The 23,643-nt window shown below is 39.7% G+C and overlaps 1 protein-coding gene across 1 annotated transcript in view; it reads left to right on the top strand.

Annotated features, from left to right (window-relative positions):
• The window catches only part of cnga3a (cyclic nucleotide gated channel subunit alpha 3a), a 37,411-nt gene extending 15,617 nt beyond the window's left edge, over window positions 1-21,794 (top strand). Inside the window, exons 4-8 of the mRNA XM_052026206.1 lie at window positions 870-986; window positions 2,041-2,220; window positions 14,367-14,471; window positions 16,342-16,448; window positions 19,434-21,794. Of these exons, the coding sequence (XP_051882166.1) occupies window positions 870-986; window positions 2,041-2,220; window positions 14,367-14,471; window positions 16,342-16,448; window positions 19,434-20,836 (1,912 nt within the window). The 3' untranslated portion in view covers window positions 20,837-21,794. The remainder of the gene's footprint in view (window positions 1-869; window positions 987-2,040; window positions 2,221-14,366; window positions 14,472-16,341; window positions 16,449-19,433) is intronic.
• Window positions 21,795-23,643: the final 1,849 nt, after the last annotated feature.

Here is a 23,643-nt window from a genome sequence, read left to right as displayed (position 1 = left end):
TCCCAACAATAAATTATTTATTGGTTGCCAAAAGTAACAGAAGTATTCGGTATGTTTTATTCAGGAATTGCAGTTTTTTGTCTTTTAATCTTTATATCAGTAAGGGTTTTAATTTATAGGAAAGGGGTAGCAAACCCAATGGTCTTGTATCACCCACTTGTTAGTGTACCTCTCCCCTCTCCAGAAATAATCCTCCTATTATCACTTGACTCAATTTGAGCCATCTCTTTCAATATCTGTTATCTTATTCCATTTATTTATTAATACGTGGATACAAAGGACCTGCTTGGCTTCCTTACGTTTAACTTCAGCTCTTTGTTATTTGAACTCTGACACAATGAACAATTTAACTGGATCAATATCTTCTTCAATTCACAAGGACTGTAATGATAATACCAAGAGCAGACTTTTCATCCCACCTGTTTATCGTTCCATAGAACTGAATTTAAATGACCATTATGCATTCTTCCATTATGGATTTCTTTTGTAAATCTTTGCACTTTCCATGTAGCTTAAATTGTGAGTTCTTGAATAAATTGCTTCTATATTTGCATAAGCAATGCTCTCTTATCTCGATATGTATGATACAGAATTCCAACGTTATTCCATCCAATTCATGTTTGATCGCACCATACTGTTTTTTTTTATGGAGTGGCAGATCCTGACAAAAGTGTGTGAAGCCACCAATGACCTAATTTCACCTCATTGGCTGTTTTAATCTCAATCCTGTGGCTTCTTTCACAATTTGCAATTTTTAAAAGAAATTTACTTGAAGTTATGGTGATGTGTTCTTTAATAAAATCCAGTATGTCAGTTTTGAAGGTGATTTCCTAAGCCATGACCTTTATTTCTCATTGTTTGTTGCTAAGGACCCACTCACTGTGTGAAGACTCATCTTCTGAGCTTCAGGGGGTGACCTCTGCAGAACCTAGAGGTCAGCACGAATCCCGCCGGACTTCTCTCACAGGCAGAGGAGCTCTAGCCAGGTATAGTTGACGTCTCTACAAATTGCTCTTCCACACCTCTGCAATAAATATCTCGGCTGTAGTCAGCCTAAAATCATTTGCTACTTCTAGTGCAGTAGAAAGGTTTTGCTGCGGATAATTAGGCAAAGCATCAGAATATCTACCTAACATCCAATATTCTCCATGCTTGGCATTTAATCTACTGTCCTCTTTAAAGTAACCAAAGAGTGAGAGGGGACTTGATTGAATCACGAGACTCTGGGAGGTCTTGAAAAGGTGTATGTGGAGATGATGTTTGCTCTTGTGGGAGAATCGAGAACTAGGATCAGTGTTTAAGAAAAAAGGGAATACATAAGAAAGGGATGAGATACTTTTTCTCTCAGGAGGTCATGAGTCTTTGGAATTTTCTTCCTCAAAGAATGGTGGAATCAGATTCTTTGAATATTTTTAAGGCAAGCAGGGGCATTGATGGGGTGAATGTGCACAGTCTTTTTCCCAGGGTTGGGGAGTCAAGAACTAGAGGGCATAGGTTTAAGGTGAGAGGGGAAGGATTTAATAGGAACCTGAGGAACAACTTTTTCACACAGAGGATGGTACATATATGGAATGAGCTGATAGAGGAAGTGGTTGAGGCAGGTACAATAATAATATTTAATAGACATTTGGACTGGTACATGGATAGGAAAGGTTTAGAGGGTCCAATGCAGGCAAATGGGACTAGCTTAGATGGGCATCTTGATTGGCATGGATGAGTTGGGCCGAAGGGTCTGTTCTGTGCTGTATGACTCTAGAACAGAAATGGATTCTTTGTAAGCAGTGGGATGAAAAGTTACAGCATTTAGACTTGAATGCAAAGTTTAGGTTACAATCATATAATCTAATTAAATGGCAGAGCAATCTCAAGGAGCCATGTTGCCTACTCCTGCTCCTAATCTGTATGATTGTGTTAATCAAAGTAAAATCCAGATCACATTTGGTTTGAGGTAACGTATTGAAGTGAAAAGATAGTGCAGAGTTAGGTGGTGTCCACAGTTGACTGGGAATACATTTGTAATCCTGTGAGCTCTTATTCCAGGTTAACTAATTTCATCATTGTGCTGAGGAACTGGGCAACTCAGCAAATCCACAATGAAGATCAGAGACCAGATTCATTCTTGGAACGCTTTCGGGGACCAGAGATAAAAGATGTATCAAGCCGGGAGAGTAACACCCAGTCAGTTGCTGGCAATCCAGAGCACCATGGCAGGAGCAAGAAGTAAGTTCCACTCCTCTGCACAAGAGCTGGCTCCAGTGAGTCCAGTGGTTCTCCAAAACCTAGTGTGGCTTTCAAACCAAGACTCAAACTAAATGAAGCAATTGAAAGTCCATCTGTTCCCTATTACTGACCTTAAATGCACACCAGCTTTGACCAGAATCAGTCTCCAGAGAGAGCCAGTTGATGTATTTTAGATTGGTGCCAAGGTATTAGTACCCCAATTTCATGGCTTCTTATTGGCACCAATTTGGATTGCATTTAACCTGTAGTGGACATAACCTGTTTCACATCCTGCAACCATAGTGTTTATTGATGCTTCCTGTACGGCCTCCAGAGTCATTGCATCGTTTTCTGCTTATATTTCATTCTGGTTGAGCTTTTCATTTCTCTTTTTATATTATTTTATTGCAACAATATATCCCTTGCTGCCAGCCCTTATTTATAATAAATAAAATTTAAATTAAAATCATTGATGTGGATGCAGGAACAGAAGATTTTTACTGTTGGGTTAGTTGACCGAAAGCAAGAAGTACAAATGGGAAATGTGGACTCATCTGCCACTTATGATTCTAAGCAGTAAGATCAAAGTCTAGAGCTATTGTTGGTATTCATGGCCAAAGGCTTACTGTATTTGTATGCCCTGCTGTAGATGTGGAAAGCAAATTGTCATACATATATGCTAGTATTCATCTCGTAATCTTCCTGACTCTAATTTATATGCACAGACCACACTATTATAATCAAGGAACATATAACCTGAGAGCTATAAATTATCTTAATAACTGAGTATAATTATTAATTTGTCCACCCACAAAGCAATAAAGCGTAAAGACCACTCTTTACTCTTTAGTCTCTAGACATATTAATGGTATTTTTCCTAAGGTGTGCTGCTAGTAAGAAGGTGGATCTACCAAGAAATCATAAACATGCTCCCCACAATTTTACAACCTTTAACAAGCTGGCAAAGGGTTTAAAGCTGGAAGATATAAATTAAAGTTTGAAGCTTATCAGGGGATTAGGTTAGAATTATTGCACGCTAAGGAAGGCAGATAAATGGAACAAGCCAGCAGGGAGGACTGATGAAGTACATGGCATACATAAGAATCAAAAGTAAACTAGTTACGTCTCTGGACAGAAAGAATTGTTAGATATCTGCAGGTGGATTTGAAGTCTTTTTAAGAAAAGGGGCTATATTGTTGATTCAAATGATCTTTTCCAAAGTGTTCCTACGTCCCTCTATTTATATTGACAGTTCAATTTATGGCAATAATTCAAATTAATGGTTTAAAAAGTAGACATAATCTTTTCCTTACTGTCTGCATCCTGTACAATGATACCAAATCCACAGCTCCCTATCCTAAACTCTGAACTTCTCCTAAGTCACCATGTAACCTATAATTTTCACTGGTTGCATTCTACTTGTCCTAATATTCTAAAATGCTGCAGTTCCAGGATTCTGGCAAACTTCAATGTCAACAATTGCAACAAGGAAGATAAGTGAGTAACCTTCTGTTTCACCACATCAGCCCTCGTCATTCCCAAACCCTCTTGCATTCCCAGTAGAGTTGTTAATCAATCCTCACTAGTCCTTTATTAGTGTGGCTCAATCCTTATCCCTAAAAATGCATTGCTAGATTGCCAAGTTACAGTGCTTTTGGAGCAGGATTACTTTAGCATCAGGAGCCCTGTTTAGCAGATGTGAATGAAAAATATTTAAGTTGCATTTTGGTGCTCTGATGAGAATTTGGATCAGGTGCACATTTATTGAGGTTCAGACGTGATGTGCTGGATGCCAAACTTTGCGTACCTTCTTGAAGTCTGACTTTATCCAGGCATGAATAGGTTGCTTTATGCTCAGTGGAAACTGGGATCACCTCCAACATAAAGAAAGAGAAAAAAATAATAAGGGATTGAAGGAAAGAGACTGAGATCCTTTTCAGGAAGGAACACGCCTACTCTTGCCTTCCTCTGAAAGGCCTTGAGCATCCCCTGCTGATGAGCCTGAGATGTGCTGGAGCAGAACAGCTCCAGGCAAAGACTGCCTGAGAAATCTCCCTGCCTTGTGTGATGCCATTGTTAATTGGTGGGGGAGATTGCATAATGAAGGAAACAGTGCCAAGTCTAGAGAAATAATATGGTGTTTAATGACTGAATAAAATCTGATCATTTCAGCAGAATAGAAAATAAATTTGCTTGTTTTACAATGGATATAAAATGTAAATATTATATTCCCAAGAATTAACTGTGTAAAAAACAAAGTGCACATGATCATGCAAGCTGATCAGGTTAAGCTTTCACTTTGATCAATATTTTTTATCCATGCTTACTAAAATGATGTAGGAAAGGAAAATTGGATGGGCAGGGCAGGTGGACCACTGGGGAAATATTGTGCCCAGTTTATGGGGTTAAAATGAGCACATTTTTGGAATTTAGAACTCTGCACCCAAGGTGTGCCCGAAGGACATCCAGGCCAAGGTGTCCTGACTACTGCCTCAAACAGGTGAAGGACCCCTGACAAGCCCCCGCTTGATATTTGATGTTGCAATTCTGTCACCCTCAGGGGTTCTTAAATGGCCAGAACCAAAAGGTAACTGCTTGTGCAAAACAAGTGCACTCCCCTGACACCACAATCTATCATTGTTGGCACGGCACCCATGTTGGCATCCCACCTTTACGTTGCTCTGAGGACTTAACTCAGGAGGGGCAAGCAGGCCCAAAATTCATTCTGCAGGATCCTGTTTGGCATTAACAGCTGTGTTCAAGTAGTATTAATCAGAATCTCTTTTGGATTGGCTCAAGCCAACTGACTTGGTAGCCTGCTGGGCCACATCCAGCATTTTCGGGCTCAAAACTGGAATTTCTGCCTCCGCTGGTCACTCCTGTATCACAGTAGCTGGTATGGTTCAATTTATTCATGACTGTGCCATCATAAATTTCTGGGAGCTACTGCTGCTGGTTTAAGCAGGCTACTGCAGTTTTCAGATCATCACTCACACAATGAACCAACCTCATAACCATGGTGTTATTGAGAGAGGCAAGAGAGGAGATTAATGGGGCCTTGACAGAGATCTTTGTATCCTTTTTAGCCACAGCTGAGGCACCAGAGGACTGGAGAACAGACAATGTTGTTCCTCTGTTTAAGAAGAGCAATAGAGCCAAACCAGGGAATTATAGGCTGGTGAGCCTTATGTGGGTGATAGGGAAATTATTGGAGAAGATTCTGAGGGAGAGGATCCATTCGCATCTAGAAAAGCATAGAGTAATTTGGGATAGTTGGCTTGGGTTTCTGGGGGAGGTTATGTCTTACAAGCAATTGAGTTTTTTGAAGAGGTGATGAAGATGATTGATGAGTGGAGGGCAGCGGATGTTGTATATGTGGACCTTAGTAAAGCTTTTGACAAGGTCACTTAAAATAGGCTGATCCAGCAAGTTAAGGCACACAGGGTCGATGGAGACTGGTAGACTGGATTCAAAATTCGCAAGGCCATTAGAGTGTAGTTGTGGAGGGATGTTATTCTGAATGGAGGTCCGTGACCAGTGACGTTCCGCAAGGATGAGTCCTGGGAACTCTGTTGTTTGTGATATATACAGTATAAATGATTTGGACAAAAATGTAGGTAGGCTGATTCATAAGCTTGCAGACATCTCAAAAACTGGCAGAGTTGTGGATAGTGAAGAAGTTTGCCAAAGGATTCAGCAGGAAACAGACCAGCTAGAAATATGGGCAGAGAAATGGCAGATGGAGTATAATCCAGACAAGTGTGAGGTGTTGCGCTTTGGGAGGCCAAAAGAAAGAGGAAAGTATACAGTAACTGGCAGGATCCTTAGGAGCATTGATGTACAGAGGGATCTTGGGATGCAAGTCCATAGCTCCCTGAAAATGGCAACACAAAGTAGATAGGGTGGTAAAGAAGGGATATGGCATGCTTGCCTTCATTGTTTGGGATGTTGAGTATAAAAGCCAAGCCAAGTAGTCATGTGGCAGCTGTATAACACTTTGGTTAGGTCATATTTGGAGTATTATGTGCAGTTCTAGTCACCATATTACAGAAGGATGTGGAGGCTTTGGAGAGGGTGCAGAAGAGACTCACCAGGATGTTGCCTGGATTTGAGACTATTCACTATGCAGAGAGGTTGGACAAACTGGGATTATTTACTCTGGAGCATCAGAGGCTGAGGGGTGATCAGTCAGAAATATATGTACATATGAGAGACATGGATAGGATGGATAGTCAGAATCTTTTTCCCAGGGTGGAAATATCAAATACTAGAGGACGTAGGTGTGATGTGGGAGGGGGGAAGTTTAAGGGAGACTTACATGGCAAACATTTTACACAAAGAGCGGCAGGTACCTGGAACATGCTGCTTGGGGAGGTGGTGGACACAGATATGATAGTAAGAGGCATTTAGAGAGACACATGAACAGGCAGAGAATGGAGGGGTATAGACAACATGCAGACAAATATGTAGTTTAAACTAGCATCACGGTTGGCACAGACATTATGGGCTGAAGAGCCTTTTCCTGAGCTGTACCGTTCTAAGTTCTATGTTCAAAGGGAAGGAAATAATACTAAGTCCTCTAAATCTGCTGAAGGTCAACTAAAGATCAGTTATTTTGTTGAAGTACCCACAATTAGGATAGTTTGACATTAAATCTTACACCACATTAGGAACTCTAATGTGCAATCTATGTTAATTGACTGTTGTTGTCCGATAAATTGCTTTCCTTCCCCGTAGTAGAAAATAGGATTGTGAATATGGCTTTAAGTAGAATGCTAACTTCAGTTAAATCCAATAATTACATATAACCCATTTACATCTTCTGGACCCTCTTTCAATTTACTTACAATTAAATATATCCACTTAGAAAATGGACCTATTTTTTATGCACCACGTGTGCACAATTTCCAGCTCAATTAGTGGCTGTTGGGAATTTGACCTGGGCACTTTCACAGCATTTAAATATCTAAATGAGCATAGTGCCCAAATTAACACCATATCCTTCTAAATCCTGCTTACTTAAGTGTCTGCCTAAACGCCTCTTATATGTAGAGATTGTATATGGTTCCACCACCTCCTCTGGCAGCGTGTTCCGGATATCAACCACTCTCTGTGTAAAAAATTTTACCCACAGCCTTGACCAGACTAATTTGGTCCACATTTTTCCTCAAGCATCATTGGCAAAGATTGCAGCCTATCTGTTAGCACCACAATGCAAAATCCTGTGCTCACTGGTCCTTTAAGTCCATGACTGGCAGTGGCTTTGGGCACAGGGATGAATCAGGGTATTCCATCGTGAGGGGGTTCCCCAGCCACAAACTGTGCCGTGCAACCCTTTCCCCAGCCACTTTCCTCATTTCCATGAGAGCCTTTCATTCAGTTGTGCTGTGGCTGCCCCAGAGAGGATTCTTCTGGACTTGACTCATTTCCCCAGAGATTGTCACAGCAATGGCAATCCATCTGTGAATTCTGTTGGCAGGTGCCTTCAGGAACTGTGTGAAGCTTTTTCTTATGGCTCAGGGTGGAAACTACCTAAACAATGTTTCCTGACTTTACTTGAGGGTGACCATGTTGGGCATTAGCACTACATGCAGCTTATCACACCAAAAAAGGGCAAGCTCCAATTTACAAGCAATCTTCTTCCTCTATTTTCCTCTGCTTCTTGGATCTCATTGATTATCTTGGAACTGGTTCTTGAGTTGGATAATTATTGTTCGCTAGGTTGCAAGTTGGTTCCACACAATGTTGTTTTACTCCTAGAGCACTGGATTTTTTTCTAGTCACAAATAATTCTATTTTTATTCATTTATGAGAAGTAGCAGGCAAGCATTTAACTACCAGTTTATGGGCATAAAATGAGCACATGTTCAAGTACTGGCTAATAGCTTCCCTGATTGAGAAGGTGGTGGGTGAGCTGCTGCTTTGGGCTGCTGCAGTTACTGGTGAAAGTGGTCCCATTGTGGTGTTGGTTGAGGGTTTTAGGAATTAGACCCCGTGTCAGTGAAAGAACAGTGAAATACTTCCAATAGAGCATTGTCTGCAACTTGGGGGAAAACTTGCATGTATTGTGTTTAAGAAAACAATGCAGTATAGGCCAGTGAAACAATGTTTAATTTTAATCTTGGATGTGTAGTGTTATGGGTCTGTCAAAGAACAACTTAGGAACAACTTGCTGGTTTTTCTGTCTCAAATTTACTTCCATTCCTTTGGTGCTGTGCTGAGATGGTCTCCCACTATTCCACTTCACCTTCAGTGCACAAGACAACAATTGCCAAAGAAGACCAGATGAAGTAGGGGGTTGCTCCTCCTATCTCATTCTTGCTTGGATTCTTTCAGAATTTTTTGAGATATTAATCAATGTATAACTATGATACTCATCAATGTTGTAAAAGCATGCAATGTCAGAGCAGCTGTGTGGTATGAAACCAATCGAATACAACTTTCCATCTGGAAAGTTTCAGGATATACTTCCTTCAGAGTACTGCATTCATTTCCTGGTACAGTAAAATAGAGGGGGTTCGGTGCACATTTATCAGGGGCTGAATTAGGAGGAGAGGTTACACACAGTAGGCTTGCTTTTCGGGAATATTGTGATGATCTAATCGTGGTGTTTGAGAGTAAAGAAGTTTGTCAGCAAAGTAAAGAAAAACTATCTTTGAGTTTTCAGAGATAAGAGTATAACCCTGGAAGTTGTGTCAGGCTGCTGGCGAGTAATATCAAGAAGCATTTCTTCACATGAAAGGTAGAGGGAATGTAGAGCTCGCTTTCTCAAGGATCCTTTGAAAATTTCAAAACTTTATTAGATTTTTGTTAGGTTTAAGATTATATCTTTTAATGGATGTATAATTTTCTATTTCATATTGTTTAAGTTCTAAGCCAGTGTTGTAAAATGTATAAAACTTAGCTTCGTGCTCCCATATTTAATATTGCTAAAACAGCTTTTTTTTTATCTGGCTTTGTGTTACCAAAGTGTGATTGCATTTCAGGAAATGTGCGCTGTTATCATGTAGAGGTTCTTTTAGGAGAAAATACTGCTTATGCTAGCCTGCTCAAAAGATAGCTACTATCGTTTTTAGTATTCTCTCTGGCTTTTGTGAAGGTTTTTAGATTAAATGTCACTATCGGGGTAAATGACTTTCCATCCCTGTGCCTACCTTTGTTTTCAAATCTGCTGATACCTCCCCATTCCAAGCTAAAGTGTAGAAAGTGAATTATTTGAATAAATTATCTGTTGCAGCGTCAATGGCATTTTATTGACACCAAGGCAATTTCATGCTTTGTGACACAATTGTATCTTTGCAATGCGACAGTTTTTGCCCCTTGGCTCAGTTCAATGTAAACAACAACAACAACAACAACAACAAGGATGAAGGGTAAGCAGTCGAGCTCGATTTCATTCTCCTCCCATTAGGGTTCTGAGCACTCCCTGTAACATTCAGTAGCCTGTAGTAGTATAGCTGACCCTGGCAAGTTCACAATTAGTATGCCAAGGTCCTGTGTGTCTGAGTAATGTATATGTAGAGGAGGAATGAATTAAAATGCTCCTGTGAAATGGTACATTTGGAATCCAGATGTGCATTAGCAAAGTTAAATCATGTCCTCCAGCATTTAAATTGCAGGACATAAGAAGCATGGATTGTTTGATAAGCTGGGTCATATTTAAGTGTTAATCTAATACATTATTATCCATTTTAATGTGAATACCTTGAAACTTAAACAAAGTGTTTTTCACTATAATATAAAATCTTTGTTATTACTTATTGTGCAAACTAACCCATTGATCAATTTTAACATAAATGAACTGGTTTTGGTTGAAACTCCATAAGTTGAAGAAACAGAAAGCTTGACCTAATTGACAATGCAGAAAACAAAGAATGATGCTGAAACTCCTGTCAGACTATACAGTCTTGTTTTCTAGTGCAAGGTCCTCTGGTACTTCAAATGTAGTGAAAACATTTTGCCATTAGCTTTTGCTATACAATCATGCACTGAAAGAAGGTCCTCCTGGTGAGATCAAGGAGGTTAAAGTAGCTAGAAAATTACTTAGGTAGCAAGAGTGGTTTGCGAGATGCGAAGTAATTTACAAGAAAATACAAGGAAGTCCATAAAGTAAAACTATCCAAAATCAAAACAAGCATTTATATCTTTCTGATTTCTTGCTAGAAATCAATGAGGCAAATTAAAGTGCATTATAAAATGTAATAAATAGCAAGGCTGTCCTGCAAATGTTTATATGTTATGTATTATTTTGTTGTTATAGACTTTAGTTCTGTGCAGCATTAAGTTTTTCTTTTCATACTATTCGCATTATGAAATGTGTTTGTGGTAAATGTGCTGTAGAAATCGAGAAAGAATCTTACAAATGCAATGTAATAAATTAAATCTGCATTTTGTTCGTACAATCTAACATGTCCTTGGAATCCCTGCCCTATTATTCCATATGCCACCTCTTAGTCCTATCATTGATAAGGTCTGTGGTATTTAAACATGAGTTGCAGATTTCACAAATGGCCGTACAATTAGGTGCAATTTCAGCTTTTCTGACTATTGTTAACATCAGCTGAAATGCACCATAAAATATTCTACCATTTAAAATGATCTTTGTAGCCATTCTGACAGAAAGTATTATCCAAAAGCCACATTTTTTCTTTGTGTGTCCTAATTACAGTAAGTAATATAATTTTAAAATGATTGCTGTGGTCAATTAAACATTGGAAGATTATTTTTGACCCTAATACTTTGCTTACCATTGGGTAGTTCTGTAACCTCAGAGAGGAAGTTGGTTCACGTAACCACTATTCGCCATGATCGGCCAGACTGAAATGCCTTGTTTCTGTATGATGCTCCATGTGCATTGAGGAAGGGCTAAGGCAGCAGCCATTTTGTTGCTGGTCCACTTCCTAAACACGCTTTCCAGAGAATATTTCATTTCAGATATTATTCCCCTTTCCTGTGCTTTCTTTGCCTTTCAAGTTTTCTAACTTAGTAGAGTGGGTTGCTTCACAAATACAAGTGGGAGCATTGCCTTACATTCAGCATTAGCAGTAACAATGCATCACAAGGACAGGATCGATGATGGAAGAATGGCGAAACCTACAGAATGTGAGTTTAGATGCTACCCTGAATTCAGTTTCGAAAGGCTAGTATCAATGAGGTGAAGCTTTACCTGATGGAATGCTGTAAAAACCCAATTCATTCCCTTAAGTGAAAGAATCACACTGTCCCTCTGGCCATGCTCATATTGTGGCTCCAGTGCTTCACCATGCTGAGATATAGTAACATTGCAGGCAGTACAAAGGAGATACACCAGGCTAATTCTTGGGATGAGAGAGTTCTCCTTCCATGACAGACTAAATAGTTTGGGGCTGTATTCCTTGGAGTTTAAAAAATGAGGGGTGATCTTATTCAAATATATAAGATAAGGTAAGATAAGATCTGCGGGATAAGATGTATTTCACTGTGTGTTTCGATGGACATGTGACAAATAAAGATATCTTATCTTATCTTATTCAAATATATAAGGTACTAAGGGAGCTTGACAGTGTAGATATTAGGATGTTCTGATGTTTTCACTAGTGAGAGAGACACGAACAAGGGGGCATAACTACAAGATAAGGGGCCAGTCATTTCAAACTGAGGTGCGTGGAAATCTTCTCACAGAAGGTGGTGAATCTCTGGAATTCTCTGCCCTGGCAGGCGGTGGAAGCTGCATCATTATTTAAAGCGGAGGTGGATAAATATTTAATGGATTGAGGAATAGAGGGGTGTGGACAAATGACATAGAAGAGGAGCTGAGGTCAGTATAGATCAGCCATGACCATATTGAATGGCAGGGCAGACTTGAAGGGCCAGATGGCCTACTCCTGATCCTATCGTGTCCTTGTTCTTGTGGTTGACTCTTAACTGCTCTCAGTTCTGGCCAAATGAACCCATTCAGTTTTATTGCCACCTTCTCAGGGCAATAAGAACTGGCCTGGCTTGGCAACACCCTCTTTAGGAAAACCAATTAAAACATAGGGAAGTAAAAGTTTCCTTGACACTTCCCGTGAGTGTCTCATACTTTTGTGAGTCATTGATTCTGCCTTCCCAACAGCCCAGGGCTCACCAAGCTCACCTCATTACTTCTACATTAGATCAGGACAGTTGACTTCTATTGGGTCAATCCTATTGACTTCAATGGAGCTGAATTTTGGAACTGGATTAACAATGTACATCTCCTACTATAATGCACATTTAGTGCAAGCAAGTAAGGGCACATTTCTATGCCAGTATCTCAATGTCATAATGCTTTATCATTAAACCATAGTAGGGAATTTGGGCCAAGTAACCACAGCAGACCATGCATATTGGCCATTTCTGAATTTATATGGATGCAAATAAGTTGACTGATTATCCAATTAACCTTCATGTAAGAGAAAAGTATAAACTGTAAGAAGACAATCAGTTTGTAGCTAGTCTCCAAAAATGGACCTTACCTGTGATTGGACTATTTTATCAGTCAGTTTTGCCCTTTCTATCCTTCATCCTCAATGATAGCCTCTTTAACAAGTGGTAAGCTGTTAAATACTGCTGTTCATCATGCAGCAAGGTGGAAGAAAAGAAAGACACGAAAAAGGAGGAAAAGAAAGATGAGAAAAAGAAGGAAGAGTAAGTAATCGAAGTAAAAGTGAAGGATCTTCTAATGATCAGGTCCATTGGATGCAGGCTCTCCTGCACTCCAATAGATCCAATGATTAGAGAGTGCTGACATCAGATGGTTATTTTACAAATTTCAGACAGAGATCCATACATTATATAATAGAATAATTAAACGAGATAAATATTACCTTTCCAGTACTGGGCAGAGAAGTGGGCAATGATCATCTCCTTTGCCAGTGAGTTTGCCACAACTTTTCCTTCCTTCTTTGCCCAGTGCCCTCTGTCTGACCAAGTCCTTGCATCGTCACCTCCTCACCCCACTGATTTTTGTTCTCCTGGCCTGTTATCCTTCCTGAGACAAAAGACATCAGGCTCCTTGCCATTTTCTCTTTGGTGTTAAAATAACATTGCAGGTCAATGTATGCCGTGCAAAGAACACAAACTTCAAATGTGAGATTCACACAATAGTGTTGCTAATGAATGAATTGTTGGGAGGGGCTGGGATGGGAGTGGGTGGGCCAGGTTCAATGAAGGTCTCTGTAAATGTATGAATGCTTAAATATTAAATATTTGAAAAATCTTGTGTACTTAGTATTGATCAGAACTGAAGGCAATTAGTACCTGATTTCCAATTGGGCCTGAACTGGTTTGGTATGTATACGTATGCCAGGCATGGTACCATCCTTTTATATTTCTAATTTAGTCAGAGTTATGCTGTTGTTGATTAACTATTTGTTTAATATGATAACATTTTTAGTAGGTATGTTTAAACTTGCAGATGGTAAGTACAGATTGCCATAAATCTATCGTTGGATTGTGTGACATACTTTGGTGTAAAGCCGGTTCTTCCAGTTTTGAAAGCTTATAGTTGATGGATTATCAGGAAACAACTGTGCAACTGGCTGAAGCTGTGTGAAATGGTGGTGACTAATCATTTATATGCTCATAGACTACAGCCTGTTGAGTTTACATGAAGTAAACAGTGTATTGTAATTAACCTGGCAAATAATTTCACAAGATCACAAGATCACAAGACAAGGGAGCAGAAGCAGGCCATTCGGCCCATCAAGTCTGCTCCAAGGAAACGGAAAATAGAAATGAGAAATGGGGAATGGGGGAAAAAAAACTATTCTAATCCCAATTTCCAGCCTTATCCCCATATCCCTTGATATCCTGACTATTTAGATATCTATCTATCTCCTCCTTGAACGCCCCCACTGATCTGGCCTCCACTGCTGTACTAATTTATCATTAGTTTTTTTTAACTTCCATGCCAGAAATACTTCTATGCCAAGTTTTACACTGAATATTTAGATGAAGAATATAAGTAGTGGTAGTCATATCTCATTAATATTTCTTGAAATTTTGGTAACTTCAAAAATATAAAGAAGAATTTGTGTAAGGTGACTGAAATGAAAATATGCAGGATTCCTATCAAGTGAGCATAAAAGGCTCAAATCTTTTCAGTGTAAGTACCTTCTGCTGACAAACTCTGTTTGCATTCCCAGGAAGAAAGATGTGTACATTATTGATCCTGCAGAAAATCTTTACTATCGATGGCTGTCCATTATTGCAATGCCTGTAATGTACAACTGGTGTATGCTTGTGTGCAGGTAGGTTTAAGATTAGCCCAGTAAGTGAAGACAATTGGTTATTTGTTTTCTCCATCTTATTAGTCAAAACATATTAGAGTGGCATCTATAGTGAGAATAATGATGAGGCTAACTGTGCTCACCACGTTAACAAAGGAAACCTGGCATCAACTTCTGGAATATGCAGGTGTGTAGTAAACTCAAAAATCCAGTCACTGCTGTCAATGATCCTTTGGTTTTCCACAAGATTCATTTCTGAAGACTTTGCAAATGGAATCAGTTACTGATTGATGATAAATTCAATTACTTGCACACTATTCTTGAAGAACCCATTAGAACTGTTGTTGAGGAAAACACCACTTGAGTTTTTAATGGTGTACCAAGTGATAATTATAACTGTCCCTGAAAAATTAATTTTATGCATGGAGTGTAATTCCCTCAGCATAATTACTTCAAACTTCATTTCATGTTTGTTTGCAAAATTTTAGCCTTTATCCACGTATATTTCAATATTTATCTAGCTTTTTATAAAATGGTGAAAAAAACTAGTTGAAAATCAGAGCCTTTTACTTCCTGATTAGTTTACAGTGAGGGTTCTTCAATGTGAATGGATAGTCAGCTGGATTGATGGCATCTCTGTATGCTGGAAATCCCCTTTATGTGAAGCCAGAAATTAACTTTGGAAAGGAGAAAAATGCCTCCTAGAGATTGCTGGACCTATCTGGGCAGATTTCTCTCTGGCTAAAGGCAAGCAGGGTCCACCTGTCACAGGCTGGATCATCAGATTGAAGGGACCCTCCTGCCTGTAACACATCATATGACATGTACTTAGGTTTAAGTACATAGTTATATATTTGATGATATGACAATGTTAATCAGGAACAGATGTACTGCACTGTAAAACCTCCATTAAGAACAACCCTTAGGATCTGATCACCTCAAAGGTCTCTTGATTTTAAATTCTCACTATTATGAGTAGATTTTCTACTTTTACAAATGATCTTTTCTAGTTTTCCATTGCCTGACTTATGAAACTTAATATCAAAAAATACATAACATTGTAAGTATTAAGATTTATGTTCTCCTTAATTTTCAAATCAAAATCCTCTCCTTCACTCATTCAGATCCGCAACCTGCATATTGCCATTTTCCCAGATTTTGCTCAGTACCCAGAACATCTCTGACCACCTCCTCCTGCATGTGATGATTCATGGGTTTCAGAAGGTGGCAGCTTAATAATTCAGTCCTCCATATTCATTCATCTGGGAACTGCCAAGAATAGCCGGAGAAACAGCCCCATTAACACATAGAGAAAAATAGAGTTAATGTTTCAGGAACAGTTCTGAAGAAAGCTCATTGACCTGAAATGCTAAATCTGTCTATTACTCCCCAGTTATTGCCTGACTTGCCAGGTATTTCTAGCATTGCTGTCTCACTTCAGATTTCCAGCATCTGCAGTATTTTGCTTCTGAATGTAGCCAAACTCTTTTTCACCTTGGGTTCTTAGACGCAGCTGAAGGAATCTTCCTGACAACCACCCTATAGTGAAAGTGGGTTAAGGTCCTGGGATTAAATACGTGCACTAACCCCAATAACATTTCGATATATAGGTCAAAAGCACGCGTAATGGATCTGTCGAACCGGTCCAATGCCTTGTTGCAGTGTAGTACTTTAACAGATGCTTGCTTTCCCCATGCTAACTTTGATAGTTACTGCGCTACACCGTAGCATGGTATCAGCCAAACTTGGATGTTTTACATTATGGATTCAAAGTTAGCATGGAGAAAAGCAAGCATCTGTTAAAGTACTACACTGCAACCAGGCATTAGACCAGTTTGACTGTACATACTGAGTCTTCATTGCCATTTTGAACTTGTATCTTGTATCCTAGAGCTTGTTTTGAAGAACTTCAAACAAATCATCTTGCTCTTTGGCTGGTGTTGGATTATGTATCAGATGCGATCTACGTCATGGATTCATTTGTAAGATTTCGAACAGGTAAAGGAGCTTGTATTCTTTTATTAAGTAAACAGCTCTATGTTTACTCTATTCCATTCTTGGAGAAGATGAGCTCCACCTTCTCCCAATGCAATGATTTTGTTGAAGATGGAAGGATAGCTTTGTAGCTTTGGACGGCATGCCATGCAGTTGGTAGTGCTGCTGCCTCACAGCTCCAGCAAGTTGAATTCAATCCTGACCTCTGGTGATGCCTGTGTTCTCTCTGTGACTTTGTGAGTTTCCTCCAGATACACTGGTTTCCTCCCACATCGCTAAGATGTGCAGGTTGAGAGGTGAATTACTTAGAATGTAGAACAGCGCAGGACAGGAACGGGCCCTTCAGCCCATGATGACTATGGCAACTATGACATTAATTTAAATATTGCATCTGCCTGTTCATGTGCCTGGTTAAACGCCTCTTAAATGTCGCTATCGTATCTGCTTCCACACCTCCCCTGGCAGTGGGTTTCAGGCACCTACCACTCTCTGTGTAAAAAAAATGGCCTTGCAAATCTCCTTTAAACTTTCCCCCTCTCACTTCAAATCTATGCCCCCTAGTATTTGATATTGCCAACCTGGAAAAAAGGATTCTGATTATCTGCCCTATCTGCGCTGACTGTAAATTGCCCTTAGTCTCTGTGGGTGGTAGGATCTGGGGAGAGATGATGGGAATGTGGGGAAAATAAAGCGGGATTAGTGTAGGGTTAGTGTAAAATGGGTGCTTGATGGTCTGCATGGACTCTGTGGGCTGAAGGGCCTGTTTCCATTCTGTATGACTCCATGACTTGGCTTCAACTCATTCTACTCTTAGCCATCTCCTGGTCATCCAGTCACTTGATTATTTCTTCCATTTGCTGAATGTCCCCACCTTCTCCACAGTAGGTCAAATTTTAGGTATAGACATCTTAGATATTTATTTATTAGTCACATGTACATTGAAACACACAGTGAAATGAGTCTTTTTGCGTTACTGAGAATGTGTTGGGGGGGTCAGCCCGCAAGTGTCGCCACACGGAGCATCGTCGTCAACAGAGCACGCCCACAGCTCCTAACCCATACGTCTTTGGAAAGTGGGAGGAAACCAGAGCACCCGGAGGAAACCCACGCAGACACACGGGGAGAATGCACAAACTCCTTGCGGACAACTGCGGGAATTGAATCCAAGTCACTGGCAAAGGTCTGGCAGGAGGCTGGGACTGTGAATGTCCACCTGCCCAATCAGATGAGGGTTAACTTTTTTCTTGTATTTCATAAATAAGCTTTATCCACAAAATCTCTACAAGAAATAGAAAAAAAACAATGCATGGCTTTCTTTACATTCAAACTGTTGTTCGGTCTATACATTCATAATGTCATTGGTAAATTGGTTTATTATTGCCACATAGAACATAGAACACTACTGCACAGTACAGGCCCTTCGGCCCACAATGTTGTGCCGACATTTTATCCTGCTCTAAGATCTATCTAACCCTTCATAGAACATAGAACACTACAGCACAGTACAGGCTTTCACATGTACTGAAGTACTGTGAAAAACTTTGTTCTGCATGCCATCTGTACAGATCATTTCATCACATCAGTACATCAAGATAGTCCAAGAGGAAAGCAATAACAGATTGCAGAATAAAGTGTTACAGTTACAGAGAAAGTGCAGGGCAGGTAGACAATAAGGTGCAAGACCATGACGAGGTAGATTGTGAGGTCAAGAGTCCATCTTATCGTACTGGGGGCCGTTCAGTAGTCTTACAACAGCAGGATAGAAGCTGTCCTTGAGCCTGGTGGTATGTGCTTTCAGGCTTTTATGTCCTTTGCCCAATGGGAGGGAGGAGAAGGGAGAATGTCCAGGGTTGGAGGGGTCTTTGATTATGTTGGCTGCTTTACCAAAGCAGTGAGAAGTATAGACAGAGTCCATGGAGGGGAGGCTGGTTTTCATGATGTGCTGAGCTATGTCCACAACTCTCTACAGTTCCTTGCAGTCTCAGGCAAAGCAGTTGCCATACCAAGCCATGATGCATCCAGGTAGGATGCTTTCAATGGTGCATCCATAAAGATTGGTGAGGGTCAATGGGGACATACTGAATTTCTTTAGCCTACTGAGGAAGTAGATGCATTTGTAGTTTTAGCACATTCTGTGTATAGAGTACCATTGCTACTCATGTGGCCACCTGGGATGACACAAACTTCAGGTGTTTGAGAGGCTTAACCCTTCACTGTCTCGTGGCAGAAGGACTTTAGACTGCAGTCCTTTCCCATAAAGCCTTTACATTGGCTATACCAAGCTTCAGAGTATTCCTTAGCATGTACTCCTGCAATCTGCAATGTGTCAGCCAACATCATTCCCTTGTGGACAGCTTACTGTACTGAAAAACCAACAAGTTGCACGTGAACTCTGCTCCATCCGAAGTTTGTTTGGCCAGACCATTTTGTTCCTGTTAGGAATTCACCAGAGGGAGGCAAGGTTGAAATCAGTTCAAATTCGCCATGATTTAATTGCTCGAGGGGCTGTGTTCTCGGTTCAGCAGCCTGCATTATACCCTGGAGTAAGGCTACACCACAGAGTTCCTGGTTGCAATACATGAAAGCTGACACCCACAGAGGTTTATTCAATTGTGTGGTCATAACTGTAAGAAATGAAAGTAAAATATTGAAGTTACAAATGAAATTACTCCTTTAGCAGTAACTTGGCTTAAGTTTCACAGCAGCTCTCCCGTGTAAGGTGAACATCACTTTAATGTAGTGTTTTGTCATTAATATACCCCTTCCTCCACCAAGGCATCTCCACACACCCAACCCTCCACTACTGAGTCAGCGTTAAGAAACTTCATTGTGAGAAACTTTTACAGGAATTCAATAACAAAAATAAACTGATATTTGCAGATACTACTAAAAAATCAGAAAAATTTTCTTCCAGAGTGTAGTTTGAAAAACTATAGTTTGAAGTTTTGGATAATGTATGGCTCAGTAACATGACATTTCTTCATTTAGGTTTTCTTGAACAAGGATTGCTGGTCAAAGATGCAAAGAAATTAAGGGATAATTACATGAAGATGCCTCAGTTTAAATTGGATACACTCTCCCTTTTACCAACAGATTTAGCATACCTTAAGTTGGGACTTAATTACCCTGAGGTGCGATTTAATCGTCTCTTCCGCTTTAGCCGAATGTTTGAATTCTTTGATCGTACTGAAACCAGAACAAACTACCCTAACATATTTCGAATTGGAAATCTTGTTTTGTACATCCTCATCATTATCCATTGGAATGGCTGCATTTATTATGCAATCTCCAAATCAATTGGGTTTGGTATTGACACTTGGGTGTATCCAAACATATCTCACCCTGAATATGGACGACTTAGCAGAAAATATATCTATTGTCTTTACTGGTCCACCTTGACCTTGACCACCATAGGAGAAACCCCTCCTCCAGTGAAGGATGAAGAATTTCTATTTGTGGTCATTGACTTCCTGGTGGGAGTCCTTATCTTCGCTACCATTGTTGGTAACGTGGGGTCCATGATCTCAAACATGAATGCCTCTCGGGCTGAGTTCCAATCCAAAATTGATGCCATCAAGCAGTACATGCAGTTCCGAAAAGTGAGCAAAGACCTGGAGGCTAGGATCATCAAGTGGTTTGACTACCTGTGGATCAACAAGAAGAGTATAAATGAGAAGGAAGTCCTCAAGAACCTACCTGACAAACTAAAGGCTGAAATTGCCATCAATGTCCACTTGGACACACTAAAGAAAGTCCGGATCTTTTCCGATTGTGAAGCTGGCCTCTTAATCGAGTTGGTGCTAAAGCTGCAGCCTCAGGTATACAGCCCTGGAGACTACATCTGCCGCAAGGGAGACATTGGCAGAGAAATGTATATCATCAAAGAAGGCAAACTGGCAGTAGTGGCCGATGACGGAGTAACACAGTTTGTGGTCTTGAGTGATGGCAGTTACTTTGGGGAGATCAGCATCCTGAACATAAAGGGCAGTAAAGCTGGCAATAGGCGGACAGCCAACATTAGGAGCATAGGCTACTCCGATCTCTTCTGCCTCTCCAAAGTTGACCTGATGGAAGCCCTGACTGAATATCCAGATGCCAAAAAGATTCTGGAAGAAAAGGGACGTCAGATTCTGATGAAGGATAACTTGATAGATGAAGAGGCAGCAAAAGAGGGGGAAGATGCAAAAGACCTGGAAGAGAAAGTGGAAAGAATGGAGTCCTCCCTGGATACTTTGCAAACCAAGTTTGCCAGGCTCCTGGCTGAGTACAAATCCACACAACTGAAACTGAAGCAAAGGATCACAAAGGTGGAAAACAAAGTAAAGAACTTTGGCAGTGGATACCTATCTGATGGCTTCGACAGTGCGACTGACACAGAAATAGGAAAATGATGGATGGTGACAGCCTGGAGGATATTCTTTGCTTCTTTTCTTACCGTTTTGATACTAGGATTTACTGCTGAGAAAATAAATTATTTTTTTATGGGACTATATAGGGATAGTTTACACTAAAAATATCACTTAGAATTTAACACAGATCCACAATTAAATTATACAAACCAAAATATGACACTCTTTTCATGTCAGCACCAATCTTAGTTAGATTTAAATAGGTTTGTTAGTTGGTTATCTTAGAGAAAATGAGGAGGGGGGAGAGAGAGAGGAATTGTGATATGTCACACTACAGTCAATCAATACTGTCAAACAAAAACAGAACCAAGGTACACAAGATTCATGTTTTAACATCTGTACTGTTGAAGTTTGTGTATTGGAGTTCCCCAGGTATGAATTTAATATTATACTACTGAACCTGAGCACAAAGTAGGCCAGTAGGAATGAATTATAATGTTCTCCACCTTTCAAAAGGATGTGAACGCCTCCCTTTAAAATGGGTGTGACTATTGGATGACACAGTAGCTTCGTCACTTGAGTGTTAAGCGCTGCAAGGCAGCATTAACAAAAACAATTTCTTATTGATTATTGTCATTTAATTTCTCTGAACATGTAAATGAGAACAATGCAACAAGTCATGGCAATGTAAACCAGTTGCTCATTCTCTTACAGCAATCCCTTTTTATCTTACAGTTTCCCTTTCAGCAATATCAAAGTAATAAGTTAATAAATATGCTAGAAGGAGTCTGTTAATCACAGCTCCAACTGTGGGATTGATCCTCCAGGAAAGAAGTTCAGTGCATTCAAGGTATTCAAGGAGACAACTGAAAGATGAACTAGCTGGGTCATTGCTTCATACTAAGTTAAGATGAAAATAAGTAACCATGATTGGGATCAATATCTTGAGAAAGGGTTCATCAGACTATTATTTAACAGTCTGGGCATTGGCAGAGCTGAAGGTTTTCTCTCACCCTTTTTATATATTGGTAAAATGAAATAATTCTAATTTATTTATTACCCAAAGGACGTTAGTATTTTTTGTGGTTAAAAAAGTGATTTTTAAGTTTTCATTTTAAATTACACATCTTGTTTATGACTGTTGTAAATGTAACATTAAAAAAAGTCTTACAACCTGTTGTCAATTTTTGTATGAATTGAAATATGTTGTCAGACATTCTTTTTTGTTATTATTTAATATTGCAGTAAAATGCAATTCGCATCAAAATGTACCGGCTTAACATCATTTCACTATCTTCCTTGCCTTTTTCCTCATAAGGGAAGACTGTTCAGTTTGTAAGCACTGTTGCTGGAACTAGTATTTCAAAAAGATTCCTAAGGTCAATGGAAAAACATGCAAGTACTAGAAACTTAGATATTCTGTATATTTTCAAACTGATTGCTCTTTCAGATGCTAACTGATATAAAAACAAAGATAGGTTAAATTTTCTAGTGAGATCCATGGCTGCAAATCTGTTTAACTATTTGAACAATGTCAGCTCACCTAAGTACCAAATAATATATTTGGTTAAATTGCTGATGAATGTGAAAGCTTCCCTCAGTCTCAGTACACGTCTCCCTTTGATTGTTAATTGTCAACAACACTAAAATAATTAGTGTTTGTACAACTGGTACAGAGTAAATAGAATGCTGCATGTTTAAATAAAATCTGCCCATCAAAAAAAGGAATAATATATTAATTCACTAACAAAATAATTTGGCAAGAGTTGTAGACTTTGTAGGATGTACATTATTTGTAATTTAATTAGTAGACTCAGTGGAGGATTGGTGGTCAACCAATTAGTGAAAAAATTCAGTGCTGTAGGCTGTATTTTCCCATTAAAATGGAGTGGTGTACAGACTGATTGTCAGCATTTCAGCTGCATCCAATTTTTCTCATTAAAGAAAACATTTGTGTTTATATAGCACCTTTCATAACCATAGGGAACACGTTATAGCTGATCAGGTACACTTGAAGTGAATTTTGCTACTGTGCAATGTAAGAAATGCAACAATCAATTTGGATTCAGAATGGTCCCACAAATGGCAAAATGATAATGACCAGTGCATTGGTTTAAAGACATCGGTATTGGATGTTGGTGTGACAATTTAGACAGAGTGGATGGTGGAGAGAGGTGGCGGTGAGCGAGAGAGGACTCAACTCCAGCTGGTGCTGTGTTTTTGGACGGTACCACCAATGGACAGCAGGTGGATGAGAAATAGGAGTGGGGCAAGAGGGTTACTGGGGGGAATGTTAGTAGAGGGAGTATCCTAAAAGCACACAACCAAACAGTTAACTAGACTTTGTTCACTAATAGTGGTAATTGACTTTGACATTTAGATCCAGTCATGTTACACTTTCTCTACCAACTGTTGAGTTTACAGTGGTTGAGGAGAGTGACACACTCCAAGCAACATCAGCAGATTGATGAGATCGATTGTATATGTGCCAAACCCTTTGAGATCGCTCAAAAGGCCAGAGTAGTTCTTCCTGATGCCAAAGATGAACCATAATATCCAATGGCTTGTAACAAATGGGTAACAAAAAGACAGTGAAGTACTTTTGAAGTGTTGTCACAATTGTAACATAGGAAACAACAAATTTTCAGACAGGAACGTGATAATGACCTCAAATATTTTTCTGTAAGTGATGGTGATTGAAGTGTAACTATTGCCTAGGCATGGTAAACTCCTAGTCCTCCTCTTGACGTAGCATCATTGGATTTTCAGATTCACCTGAGAAGGGAGGCATGGCTCATCCACTTCCTTGCATATTCTCATACCTGTTCTTTAACACCTTCAGGAAAAGC

The sequence above is a fragment of the Pristis pectinata genome, chromosome 11 (genome assembly GCF_009764475.1).
Source record: "Pristis pectinata isolate sPriPec2 chromosome 11, sPriPec2.1.pri, whole genome shotgun sequence".
Taxonomy (NCBI): domain Eukaryota; kingdom Metazoa; phylum Chordata; class Chondrichthyes; order Rhinopristiformes; family Pristidae; genus Pristis; species Pristis pectinata.
This window is presented reverse-complemented; position numbering and strand designations above follow the sequence as displayed.